This window comes from Lonchura striata, chromosome 5, assembly GCF_050655825.1.
Source record: "Lonchura striata isolate lonStrDom1 chromosome 5, ASM5065582v1, whole genome shotgun sequence".
In the NCBI taxonomy this organism is placed as follows: domain Eukaryota; kingdom Metazoa; phylum Chordata; class Aves; order Passeriformes; family Estrildidae; genus Lonchura; species Lonchura striata.
The window spans coordinates 70441206-70454561 of record NC_140707.1 but is presented as its reverse complement, the minus strand read 5'-3'; the positions used below and the strand labels follow the sequence as shown (position 1 = coordinate 70454561).

The following is a 13356-nucleotide window of genomic DNA, read 5'->3' as shown; positions in this document are numbered from 1 at the left end:
ATGGTGTTCTGGTGCTCTGATACTTAGCTTCATGTAAAGGCTGGGTTCTCATTTTTGAAGGAGTGTATTTCCACTAAAGAGACTGAAGAATGGAGGATTTGCTGTTACCTTTAGATTTATGTCACTATTTCTATTGCCATTTTTACAGAAGCAGGAAAGGTAGCACAGCACAGGTATAAAGTCTTTGACCATTATGATAAATCTGTGTCACAGTCACAGAATCCCAGAATGGTTTGGGTTGGAAGGGACCTTAAAGCTCATCCAGTTCCCCACCCTGCCATGGGCAGGGACACCTTCCACTATCCCAGTTTGCTCCAAGCCCTGTCCAGCCTGGCCTTGGACAATTCCAGGGATGGGGAGTCCTTTGCAGATGCTGCAGGAAGCAGCCAAGTAATAAATAATAATATTGATGCTGATGGGATAGGAAATCAAAGATTGACTGTACAAGTGTCCCATTAATGTGCCCAGAAATATATATTTTTCTGATCCTGGTAACTTGGACTCTGCTTTTATTGAGCACATAGGTTTTTTCTGAGTATATTGTGAGCAGATACGGACTCTTTGTGCTAAAATTGAAGTATCATAGAATCATAACAGTTTTCTGAAAGCTGTTAAAGTGCTGCTCAATCCATTATGATCAACTAATTACACTTGAAATTGCCTGCAAATCTTTCCTTTTAGGAAGGCTCTGTTGATAGCAAAAGTGGGAAGAAAAAGATCTTTTATGTTTATTTTCTAATCTAGAATTAAAGTAGGTCAAACAGCTTTTTAAAAAAAGTAATTTCTAAAGTATCTCTGCTTAGTAAATTTGAGTGCCACTGTGTGAGCCTGGCAGCAAACATATGATTTATAAACATTTTGTTTGAGGGGCTTATAAAGGCTGTCAGATCTGGAACTATAGATGTGCTGCCATCTGCTGCACTTACACAGCCCCAGATATGGCTAAAAATGCTGGTTTGGGTACGTGGATGGTGAGTATTCCCAGTCTGGGAAGGATATTTTCCTTACCATGGCTAATGGACAACTGGATTAGTGCTTATATTCCAAATCTTTAGCCATGTGGGCTCTCAATACGTCAAAGAACTTGGGCTGGGAATAGGTAGGCATGGTGTAGACTCAGTAAATAGAATTATTTGAGTGAGCACCTTATTTTATTCAACCACTTTGATTTCATCCTTAATATTCTTAGATAATTTTTACAATCTTGTGTATTTATGCAGAGTTTGTCTCAGACCAACCCAGCTAAATATCTTTATTTTTCCCCAAACTGCAGATACGTTCCGTGGTCACTTCTTTGCAGCACGAGGTGGAGAGGTTAAAGGAAGAAAACAAAGAAGTTGAAACTGTACGTGCAGGTGGTTTTTTCTTCTTGTCATTGAAGCTTTTTGTTGTTGAAACACAACAAAATCTGTAAATCTGAATTTCTCTCCTGCCAGTGGCACAGCTTGTGCCTTTGAGCCTTTGGGGCAGTGTTTTTAAAAGGCAGAGAAGCTGGAAAGTTGTTCTGGTTTTTACTTCTGTACTCACCCACCGGGGCTCTTTCTTGGGAGACTGAGCAGTTCACTCCTTGTTGACAATAATGGGCTTGATTCTTTCTCATTTTATCTTATTTTTGATGTTTAAATCTGCAATCTGATGTTTAAATCTGTGCAATCGCTGGGCTTGAAATGCTCTCTAAACATCACGGAATATTTGGTAGAAATTTACAGCCAATTATAAATCAAATGATACTGCAAGAAAGCACTGAAAACATCTGTTTTAACTCTGTTTTTCTGTTTCTAGCTTAAAAAAGAGAGAGAACATTTGGAAAGTGAACTAGAAAAGGCAGAAATAGAACGATCTACTTATGTTTCAGAAGTCAGAGAGGTAAACATAATTGTCCAAGCTGTACTTTTTTTTTTTTCTTTTGGTTACCATTTGGCTGGCAAACTAACCTAGTGCTTAGCCCCTGTGGCTGAGGAGTTTGTATGTTTGTGACCTTAGAGTAGAGCAGCAAACTAATAACTGAGCAGAAGAGAATGGGCATACTAAGGAGACAAATCCTAAAACTCTAAACTTCATTTCAGCTCAAAGATCTCTTGACTGAATTGCAGAAAAAACTTGATGATTCATATTCTGAAGCAGTAAGACAGAATGAAGAGTTAAATTTGGTAAGAAGCTTGTTGGGCACAAACGAGGCTCCCAGCATACGTCTGAAGCGGAGACTTATTTCAAATCCTGTCTGTTCTGCTAACCTCTTCAGCTTGATATTTTTGTCCATTGAAATCATTTATGTAGTCTGACTTTTACAATTTGTCTCTTTTCTCTGCTCCTAACCATAGCGTGTCTGGTTCTTAAGACTTTTTCCCCCAAGTCTGTAAGACTTTCACTCCTTAAACTTCTTGAGAAGATTTGCAGTGTAGGCATATGCAGCAGCCAGTGTAATGTCCTTGGAGCAACAAAAGTGGTGCTCTCATCAGTTTAACTGGAGGATTATTCTCCTCTGGTGGTTTTTTTTTTTTTTTCCCCAAAGCTTTTGAGGATGCAGCAGTGCCATCCGTGCTCTGACTGTGCAGAGCCTTTTCCATCCTGCACTGTATGGACAGAAATTGGCCAGACCCAAAGTTGGATTAATTCAGAGTATTTAGCCATTCAGCTGCTGACACCCTGCTGTGGCTGAATGGCTGTGCTGGCTTGGTACTTGCATGTGTTACAGCCTGTTTGGCTAGAAATGCTTCCAGCAATAATGCTCCTATAGCAGCTTTCTCAAGAAGGACTTGGATTAGGACAGACCTAAGGGATGCATGGTTTTCCATTTTGAGCCCTTTCCCTTCTCACTTGTTTCAGTGACCTGCTTTTTAAGGCTGCAGGAGCAGTCAGAGCCTTCCTCTGCTTGTGTTTGGCCAGTGCTTTCCTGCTTTTGAGGCAGAATTAGGGAGGGTTGTCCCTGTCACCATGTCTGTGGGATGATGGGACAGCCAGGCTACTGCCACTGATGTAACTGGGCTGAAATAGTTGATTTAGAAAAATAACCACCACCACAGTAACAATGTGCTTAAGTTAATAGTACACCAGCCTCAGCAAGCAAAGCCTCTCATTCTGAAAGCAAGGCAAATGGGTATTGAATGCATATCTTGGAGTTAATCAGTAAACACCAACCTCTTTGAGGCAATAATTTATTATGTCTGTGCACAACAAAAGCTTAAAAAGCTGAGCTCCCTGCTAGGGCAGCTTGAGTGCAATGTGATGGTAAATCTGAACTTCTGTGCTGGTGAGAGTGTGAGGGTGTGTTAAACAACCACCTCCATGCAGCTGGCTCAGGAATGCTCTCCTGAGTGTGTATGAGTGCCTTCTGCAGGAGGCTGAGGAGTAGAAATTGTGGCATTTCAGAGTGGGTTCCCCACTATTTGAAAGGGAAGCAAGCAGAAGCTGAAACTGCAGAGGAGCTTCCCCAAAAATGTGTAAGCCCAGCATTCACCAGCCCAGGTGCTCCCAAAGGGGGGAGCCTTCCAAGGGTGAGACAAGCACAATGTGTAGGTTTGGAGTCAGTAAAAATTCAGGGCTCTCAGTAGCCCATTGTTCCCTCCTTTAATCTCCTGCTGGCTTCCAGGAAGATTGACAGCAGGAATAGTGAAAATTAGCACAGCACACTTCAGAGGCACAAATCCAACAAAATTGGCACTCGAGCTCCTTGTTAGCACTTCTGTTTGAGGCTCAAGCCTCAAGTGCTCTGGCTGGTTCTGTGTGCTGTGTTGAAGAGCAATCAAAATATCCTTTAAAAAAACTGTGTATCCTTTGGAAAGGCTGCAGTTTAAGTACTGACTGCAGCCAGTATGAAGTATTCATCCCTCTTGACTGAAATAGTTTCACTATTTTGGATTGAATCTAAACACAATCGACAAGTTAATATCCCCCTGTCAGTGATTCATGCCTTGATGTGCCATTAACAGACTGGTTAAGTCAACATAGTTGTAGTAAGTGGTGCTTTATTAAGAAGATAAGTAGAGCTTTTTAGTTTATTCAGCAGTAGAGAGAGACTGTTTAGCCTGCTCTAGCAAGATGACAATCTTCATTTTTGCATATTTGCCATGAATTAAGTTGGAGTCTGGGCTGACTCCCTTGATAAGGATGCTGGAGAGGCTGATGCTCCTCCTGGAATGGAGTTGCAAATTTGAAACCACTCATAAGGAAGCCAATGCCAACCTCGTTTTTGTCTTCTGTAGTTTCCATTCTTTACCTTTATCTTTACAGATGGAGTCTCTCTTCCTTGACTGTCCTGGTAAACCTCATCATACATGTCCACTAATCCACTGTGTGCAGTAATTGTTAGTAAATCTTACTCCTTTTGCAGTCCATGTGCACTGGGTTAATCCCTGGGACAGACAGAGGAGATCTGTGTGTGTAAGTGAAAAACTGATTTGCTTGGTTACTGTTTTGCAGCTGAAAACACAGCTAAATGAAACACTATCAAAACTCAAAGTTGATCAAAACGAGAGAGAAAAAGTAGCTGGTGACTTGCCTAAGGTAAGCAGGGATTCTCAGCAGTTGCACATAAAATTTTAGCAAAATCCCTCAATGTCTGTATTTTGCTGTGGTGGAAATGATGATTTGAAGGAACTTGATTAGAGCTGGTGGGGTGTCTTGCTCCACTGGCTGGAACTGTAGAAGCTCTATCTGCCTGTCAGAAATGCATGAAACTGCAGCTAAAATGATAATGATAAAATGAAATTATAAAACTGCAGCTAAAAGCTTTTTTTAATCATCCTTCTTGAAAAGACTCCCCTGTTCATGATAATTTTATGCCAATAGAAACAAGTGGTGATTTGGGACTAACAAATAATTCTTTATTTAAAAGAGACTCCAGCCTAACAAAAAGCCTATCCCACAGCACTCCACCCACACTACAGCCTGAGGCTTTTAAATCCAGCCTCAAATGGCAGAGGGTTGCAAGCTGGTTTACAAAGCATCTGCCCTTTTGCACATGGTGACATATCCCCTATAAACCAGGAGACTGCAAATCCTAAAAGTTAGATCTGTGCAAGTGTGATGGGACAAACAGGTGGGTTTCCTGTGCTTTTCCTCAGTGACTGCTCTTACAGGATGGGTTGGAGTGGAAAATCTTGAAGCATGAGAGGTCTGTCCCTCCAGAAATAATGGGAGAGTTGGTAAATAGAGTCAGAAATAGCCTGTGGAGTGGCTGGACTCTGGCTCCAGACTCTGCAGCACCTTGTTCCTTCAGCATAGGATCAAACTGGGCTGAGTTCTTCCAGGATTGGAGTGGGAAATGCTGCTGGGGGAGCATATCTTGTCCTGGACAGGGATAGATGATCACAAAAACACTGGAGGAGGTGAGAAGATACAGGAAACCTACTGTAATAAGGAATTTAAAACATCTTGCTCTGGACAGTTAGGTTGGGTGTTGGCATGCAAAGCCAGCTGTGCTGATGTCCATGGTTCATGGTATATTCCACATAAATACAGAGCTGGGGTTAGGATTTTGGAGACCTGCACTCCTCCTTTTATAAAATTTACTGCATGATTTTTACCTAGTAACTTGATGTGAGACTATTAAAGCTTCCCTGTAGGATTGCTCTCAGATGCAGACAGGCTGACATGCAACATGCTGATTGTGAGGAGACATGTCAGTCTTGGCAAATGGATTGATCCCTGGAGCAAATCTGGCATAAAACAGATTTCCTCCTGAACAGTGATTTCCTGTGTCTCTGGTGCTCTCAGGGAGATGGGGCTTTGCTAATTGTTGTGCCTTCCCTGTTTCTTCCTTTCTTTTTTGTTTTATATGTTTTTTGGGTTTTTTATTATTTATTTATTTATTTATTTTTAATCCTGTCTTCCCCTTACAGGCCCAGGAGTCTTTGGCAGCTCTCGAGAGAGAAATTGGGAAGGTTTTTGGGGATGCCAATGTTATTGAAAACAGCGACGTTTGCACAGACACGGTGAGTGATTCCTGGAGCTCAGGGGCCACACAAATCTCACAGTGGCAACTTTGGGAAGTGAGGTCCAGCAGAGGAACAGGATGTTTGGGTGACTGGGGCTTTAAGTGCTACAGCTTGCCAGGGTGTCAAGGGTTCACTGGGAATTTTGCTGCTGTCTGGATCGTGACCTCCTTCCTGTGGCTCAGATTTGCAAGCAGGGAGGGGAGGGATTCTGGGCTTTTGCTGGGTTTTTGGTTTGGTTTGGGCAAAAGTAGGGAGATCCCCGGACTTGTCCCTTCAGGAAGGGAAAAAGGAAGCCAAAAATAACTCTGCTGATGACTAAGTGGGCTGAAAACACTGTTGGGTTTGCCCTTCTGACATCAGTAATGCCAGAGAAAGGCAGTCTTGCACAACCTGTAACACTGAGACAGATTCTTTTGCCAGAATGGGATTCCTTCTGCTCCTCTGCAGCTTGTGACCAAGAGCCAGAACTTGATTTCAGCTGGTCCTGGCTGCTGGGAATTTGTGTTGACCTTGATGTGGCCCAGCAGCAAAATGTTGCTAAGATGAGCTTCAGCAGGGAGCAGCCCTGAGTGCTGTGGCTGGCTGACTCTGCAGACTGCTGGTGTTCCTGTAGCCTCCAGCAATGGCATTCCAGCTTTAGGGTCTGGAATTGGGTGGGCAGGTGGGTTGCTGTCAGCATGGCTGGGTGTGGAGCTGGTGCTCAGAGTGTTGCCCTAAAGACACCACCTGCACAGGGGGCTGGGCTGGGGCTTTGTCACTGGCTTTTTCCATCTCTGACAAAAAGAGCTTTCACACCAGCCCTGGAATAACTTTCCAGAGGGCAGCTGGGAGGGCTGAAAGAGATTCTCTCCCAGCTCAGAGGTGTCAATGGAGCTCATTCCCCATTTTCTTCCGAGGGACAGAGTGGAAGGACCCGCTGTCGTCTGAGAGGGAGAGGAGCACTTGCAGACAGCACAAATAATTTATATCAACTCCTTTTAACTGCTGAACCTAAGTGGCTTCATCAGCTGTGAGAGGAAGCTCTCCTCTGAGGAGAGCTGCAGGAAAGCCTTTGTGGTCATTAGCAGGAATGAAATGGCTTTTCCAGGCTCATCACTCATGGATGCTGATGGAGCCCTGCGCTGGGCTCGCCGTGGCCGAGCCAGAGATGCAGCTGGGTCTGTGAGACTGCAGATGTGCCAGCCCTGGGAGCTGGTTCTGGAGGATGGGAGAGCTGCTGAGCCTTCCCTGTGTTTCCATGGGAGGCCAGGGCTTTCTGGTGCTGATGCCTTGTGCAGGCTGACCTAGAACAGAGACTAGACAGAGTTACAGAATAAAGCAGGGATTTATTCAAAGGATCTCCTCCATGGATCCACCTTGGGCAGCACAAAACCCAGCCAGGGCTGCACCCAAGATGAATCAAAATGGTCACAAAATGCGTGACTGGTCACTGAATCTCTCACTTTTTTATGTTCTGCTCCATTGGCACCTTGGAGTTCATTGTCCCATTCCAGCTCCAGCCCATCAGTCCCACCCTGCTTGTTTTTCTCTCTCCAGCCCACGCTGTTTATGCTCCTGGGGCTGAGATTTGGATCATTTGTCCTTGGTGCCCAGCTGGAGCAGGAATTGTTTTGTCTCCTTTGTGAAGGAAATTCACCATCCCCTGATCTGGAGCCCAGACCCACACAATAAAGCAGCAGAGAATGGGAAAAATAGAAAAGCTCAAACCTGAGGTGTCAGTGCCAGTCAGGGGCTGTGTCCCTTTCTGCAGCAGGGTGGAGAAGAGCCCCCCTCGAGCCAATGCCCAGCTCCTCTGCTGTGCCTTCATGGCTTATCCACGTGGTGCTTGGGGACAGCAGTGCCATCAGCCATGGCATTTTTGGCTGGTGGCTCTGGGCAGCCCTCCTGTCATTGGCTGTGCCCTGTGGTGGCCCAAATGGGCTTCTTTGGTTTAATTGCCTTAACTCACAAAACCCCTCTGGCTCTGGCATTGCTCTGCTCTTGCTGCACATGGTGGAGCCCAGGTTTCTGCCAGAATATCCATGTCTTTTTTCTAAAAAGGAGTGTGGAAAAACAATCCTAATAAACCTGCAATTAAGCCTTCATTAGTAAAAATACATTAATTGTTCAAGCAGCATTCTTGACAGGTAGCCATTGGCAGAGGCTGGAATTAGAACGTTATCTTTTCTCCAAGCCTTTTCTGCTGCCTTTTTTTTCCTCTTTTTGAGGGGAGAAAAGGAAACTGTCTCCCCAGAAGCCTAAAAACCCAGCTGAAAATAGCTCTGAGATCAAAAAAGAAAGTCTTCCAGCCACTTCCACCTAGCAACAGTGCCTCTTTTTTTTTAACTAAGGACCTGAAAACACATGCTTGAAAATGAACATATTTGTTCCTTCTGGGTGCTGGAACCAACCCACAAAATTGAGAAATGATAAACCTTCAAACACACTCAGAGTGTTTTCTTTAGACTCCTTTTCTTTCTATTTAAAAATAGACCATTTGGGGTTTCTAATCAGCTGCTTTGTCACTTATGGGACCAGCTGATGACTGAAGGGGGCTTTTAGTGTGCTTTAAGGAAGTCATTTATATTCAGCAGCTTGCTTAGGCACTGAGCTTATTTTGAGGCTTATGTGCAATCTAATGTGCTTTCCCCCACCAAATCTCAGTGCAGAGCAGTCCATCACTGGAAACTGGGAATGCCATGTGTGTGAAACAGCCAGGGGGAATCTGTCCAGACACTTCAGCTCCTCTTTTAGCTGCTGGGTCTGAAATCACAGGGACTTCCCCACTACCCTCCTCGTCCTCTCTTCATCCTCATCTCCCAAAGAAGTGGGGTCACAGAATCCCAGAGTGGTTTGGGTTGGAAGGGGCCTTAAGGACCATCCAGTCCCACCTCTGCCATGGCAGGGACACCTTCCACCATCCCAGTTTGCTCCAAGCCCTGTCCAGGCTGGCCTTGGGCACTTCCAGGGATCCAGAGGCAGCCACAGCTGCTCTGGGCACCCTCACAGCCAGGATTTATTCTGTTTATCTGACCTAAATTTCCCCTCTTTCCCCTGAGTCATGGAGAGCACAGGGCTGGGGCTCAGCAGTGTGAGGCAGCTGTGCACTCCTGGGTTAGCAGGAGCTGCAGGAGGACTGTGCTGAGCCCAAATCCATTGGGATCTAGTCAGGATTGGCCCCAGGAGGATTGGGGCTGTGTCTATAATTCATGAGTGAACGCTGCCTGACATTAGTGAGGTCACAGAACAGAAGGGGATGCAGTAAATGAGGGAGGGAGGGAGGAGCTGTTCCCAGAGCTGGGAATGCACTGGGGGCTCCTTCCTTGCTCCTGCTGCTTCTGTGCTGCTGCCCAGGCAGCCTCACTGCTGGTCAGTGCTGGATTAATTCATCTGCTGGCTGCTAATTGCCTTTGCCTAATTGCCTTTGCCACTTCCATCAGTCTGTATGAGACTGCTTAGCCAGGTCTCAGCCTTGACAGACCTGATTTTCTGCTTTAATAAGGGTAAAACAGGTTAAGGCTACTCTAATACAGATCCCAATGATTTTTTTTTTACAGTGGAGAAATGTTTACCAGTTGCACAGGAGTAAGAGCTTTGCTGCAGATTGTTTTGTTCTCTTGTCTGAGCCCGGAGTCGTTTCTGTAATGGTGCAGGTGCTTGAGTTTGATTTACTGCTCGTTTTGCATTTCCAGCCAAATGGGAGCAGGGAAATGGCCCTCTCTGAACTCCCTCTTAATTTCCCTGGAGCTCTGGGGAGAGATTTGCACCCACATTATGCATCAGTCTCATTCTGTGGGTAACAGCAGAGCGGGGCTGAGGGATGCTGAGAGCCTGCAAACACCTCTGTGCTCCTGTGGAGAGCTGGGAGCTTCTGCATCGCTGACACCGTGGCAGAGTTGCTTCTTTTTAGCTGTTAAATTTCAAGGAAAAGCTCTCCTGCAGGTGATCTGCATGTCTGTGTTCTGAGCTCAATAAGGAGCAGTAAGGTGTGTGTGTGTTAGATGTGAAGTGCTCTCTGTGTCTCTGGAGGAGTTAATCAATAAATATAATAAAACAGGGATTAATTAATCAATAAATGTAAAACAAAACAAGGATTACACAGCACTGTTAGCCCAGCAAGACTGACAGGCAGGGAGGCAGGAAGGGGAGAGTCCATCTTCAGCTGAAGTGACACTTCCTGATTAAGAAACTCTGGAAATCTTAGTTTTTTTAAAAAAAAAAAAAAAAAAGGCTTTTATTTTTGTTTCAAAACACAAGCTCAGCATTTTCATTTCAGCACAGGAAACTTTCTAGCTCATGGTAGCTTTCATTTTTCCCTTTCTTCATGTTTTCTGCTGCTTGGACTGTTATGTGAAGCCTTCATTTAAGTCCAGATGTTGCTGGCAAGTGGGAATTTCCCAGGGGTTTGGAGCAGAGGGTGAATCCATGGCATGGCTGTGGGTGGGGAAGGGTGTGGATCTCCAGGCAGCTGTTCCAAATGCTGTTTCCAGCTGGAGCTGCCTTGGGCTGGGGTGTTGGGTACTGCTGAGGACACCATCCCACAGCTCCTCAGTCACAGCCAGTCCTTGTTCTGCTGTTCCAGCTGTGGGGTCAGGAGTTGTGCCTGTGATGCCTTGTAAAGGCTGGACTAGAACAGAGGCTGGACAGAGTTAAAGAATAAAGCAGGGATTTATTAAAGGATCTCCTCAATGGATCCACCTTGGGCAGCAGCAGAGCCCAGCCAGGGCTGCACCCAAGATGAACCAAAATGGTCCCAAAAAATGGATGATCAGTTATAAAATGATCAGTTCTGCTCCATTGGCACCTTGGAGTTCATTGTCCCATTCCAGCTCCAGCCCAGGCAGTCCCACCCTGCTTGTTTTTCTCTCTCCAGCCCACGGTGTTTGTGCTCCTGGGCTGAGGTTTGGATCATTTGTCCTTGGTGCCCAGCTGGAGCAGGAATTGTTTTGTCTCCCTGCTCTGTGCACAGAGCTCAGCATCCCCTGATATGAAGCCCAGACCCACACACTGAAGCAGCACAGAATCTGAAAAATAGAAAAGCTAAAACCTGAGGCATCACCTGTGCACCCTGACCTGTGTTATAAACAACATCTGTGGGGAGTTCAGCCATGGGGAAATAACCTTTGAGGCTGGATCAGCTGTGGATACCAGCACAATTCTGGAAGCAGGGAGTGCTGGAGTCCCAGGCAGGGAGGGTAGGAGCTGGATGTGCAGGTGATTCCCTGGAGCAGGAAAGGGCTCCTTGACTTTGAACCATGTTCTCCTTAAATGTGGACATAACCCTCTGACTGACAAGAATCGTTCCAATCTGCACCATGAGTTGTAATTTTATACAGAGGATCTAATTCTAGGCTTTCTTGGTAATGAGATTGTAAATGAGTTTTTAATGATTTCCTTTCTTTTTCCCTTCTTCCAGGAATTGAGTGATAAAAGGCGAAATGTGGTGGTGAATCTTACCCAGGATGTGGGTCACCTCAAGAAGCTGCTCGTGTCAATAAGCCAAATGCTGTCAAAGGGATGAGGACACTACAGCCAGGTGGGTGGGGACAGTGACCCCCCAGGTCAGCTGTTGGGAAGGCCATGGCTGTGTTATGGTGGGACTTCGTTCAAATTAACAACTCTCGTGTCAAAATATGAGACTTTTAGAATCAGTGAATTATTAAAGTTGGAAAAACCTTCTGAGTTTGTGAGTCCAGCCTTTCCCCCAGTTCTCCCACTGACCATGTCCCCAAGTGCCACATGCAGGGATGGAGATTCCATCACTGCCCTGTTCTGATGCCTGACCCTGCTAACACTTTCAGTGAAGAATCTTTTCCTAATACTCATCCAAATTCCACATGCAAATGATAAAAAGCTCCTGGCAGGCACTGCATTTGTTCCTCCCTGGATGCATTTGTCAATTAGCTGAGACTAATCTGCAGTCCCCATGTCCCTGTGTAGACATGTAAATCCACCCTCCCTGCTACTTCCTGCAGCAGGTTGCCCCAAGTTTTGTTCTCCCAGAGCTTTTTTTCCTCTTTATTTGCTCCACCAGCAAACTGCTGTGATTGCTTTGGGATGGAGGATATAAAATAACCCACAGCAATGGCTGGCTGGGAGTGCCTCAACACCAGCCATGAGCTCTTCATCCAGTTCCAGACACGTGGACAAAGCTTTAATTTTAATACTCAGCCAGCTTGGAAAGCTGGAGCTTTGTGCTGATCAAGTTAAATGACCCAGAATTAGCTGAAGGTTGGATAAGCTCAAGACACTGAACCTTTTAAGGAAGCTGATGCAGGTTTGGGTCTGAACTGGGGACTGTTTGAACAAGGAGTGTCAGAGCTCCCTTTTATCTGCTGAGGATGGGACTTGTACTCCTGATTCAGGTGCTTTTTATGCCCCAGCCTTTGTAGGAGAGCTGCAGAGGGTCCCTGGGTGTCCAGGTGGGAGGGAGGTGCTGCTGCACCTCGGCCTCTGCTCTGGAGGCTGTTCCTGCTCAGCCTCCAGCACCCAGGCTCCTTCCCCTGGCCTTCCTGGTGCCTGGCACGAGGAAATGCAGGTGCTGGGATGATGGAATTGTTATAACCCTCCTCTGACCTGGTGATTTGTGCTTCTCTTGCAGGGTGAATCACGGGGGAATCGTTCATTTGAGGATAGCAGAAGGCATTGTATTATATTTTGCCAAATTAAAGCCTTATTTATGTTTTCACCCTTTCTACTTCGTCAGAAACACTGAACAGTTTTGTCTTTTCTAATCCTTGTTAGACTACTGATTTAAAGAAAAAACCCCAACTCTGTAGACACCTCCAGAGTTTAGTTTTATAATAAAAACAAACCTGTTTGGATAATTAGACCTTTACATTCCTGGAGAGACAGTAAACACATAATCTTTTATCTTATTTTGCTCAATAAAACTTGTTCAGAAAACTCCAACGTGGTAAAGTCACCAATGGGAAATGACATTTTAATACTGATGTTGTACACTGTTTTACTTAATTACATTTTTGGGATTAGCTGCCTCTGACTTCAACCTCAAGTAAACACTCCTTTTTTTTTTTTTTTTTTTTTTTTTTTGGTTGCTAATGTAATCAGTTTTTGTAATGGTGTCAGCAAATAAAGGGATGCTATTATTCAAGGTGTTCCTGCTCTCTTCTTCCAAGTCAGTTTGGATGACTCAGGTGAGGTTTCCACCTCTCCCCTCCCCAAAATGAGCATCAGGCTGCACCCACTGTCCTTGTTTTTGGGCAGAGGAGGAGGCACCAGCTTGAGAAGAGACAAACTGGGGAGTGAGTTTTTGTTCTAAAGAAAAGGTTTTTAAAAAAGACAAGAAATCCCCACCAAAATACTATGCAAAATGTGGTTCTGGGCCATGTGTTGTCTTTGGGGAAGATCAGGGGAGGAAGAGCTGGGAACACTGGATGTGGCAAGGCCAGTTGGGAGCAGAGTGTGTCCATCTGCCCCA

At 45.3% G+C, this 13356-nt stretch overlaps 1 protein-coding gene across 21 annotated transcripts in view; it reads left to right on the top strand.

The window, feature by feature from the left end:
- The window catches only part of KTN1 (kinectin 1), a 77452-nt gene extending 64428 nt beyond the window's left edge, over positions 1–13024 (top strand). For 17 of the 21 annotated variants that reach the window (XM_077783900.2, XM_031504899.3, XM_077783903.2 and 14 more), the window contains 7 exons: positions 1274–1345; positions 1783–1866; positions 2067–2150; positions 4420–4503; positions 5841–5933; positions 11332–11451; positions 12517–13024. In XM_077783900.2, coding sequence (XP_077640026.2) covers positions 1274–1345; positions 1783–1866; positions 2067–2150; positions 4420–4503; positions 5841–5933; positions 11332–11436 — 522 coding nt within the window. In that variant the 3' untranslated portion in view covers positions 11437–11451; positions 12517–13024. The remainder of the gene's footprint in view (positions 1–1273; positions 1346–1782; positions 1867–2066; positions 2151–4419; positions 4504–5840; positions 5934–11331; positions 11452–12516) is intronic. The other 4 variants (XM_021534636.4, XM_077783899.2, XM_085580992.1 and 1 more) reach the window with 1 other exon arrangement.
- Positions 13025–13356: the final 332 nt, after the last annotated feature.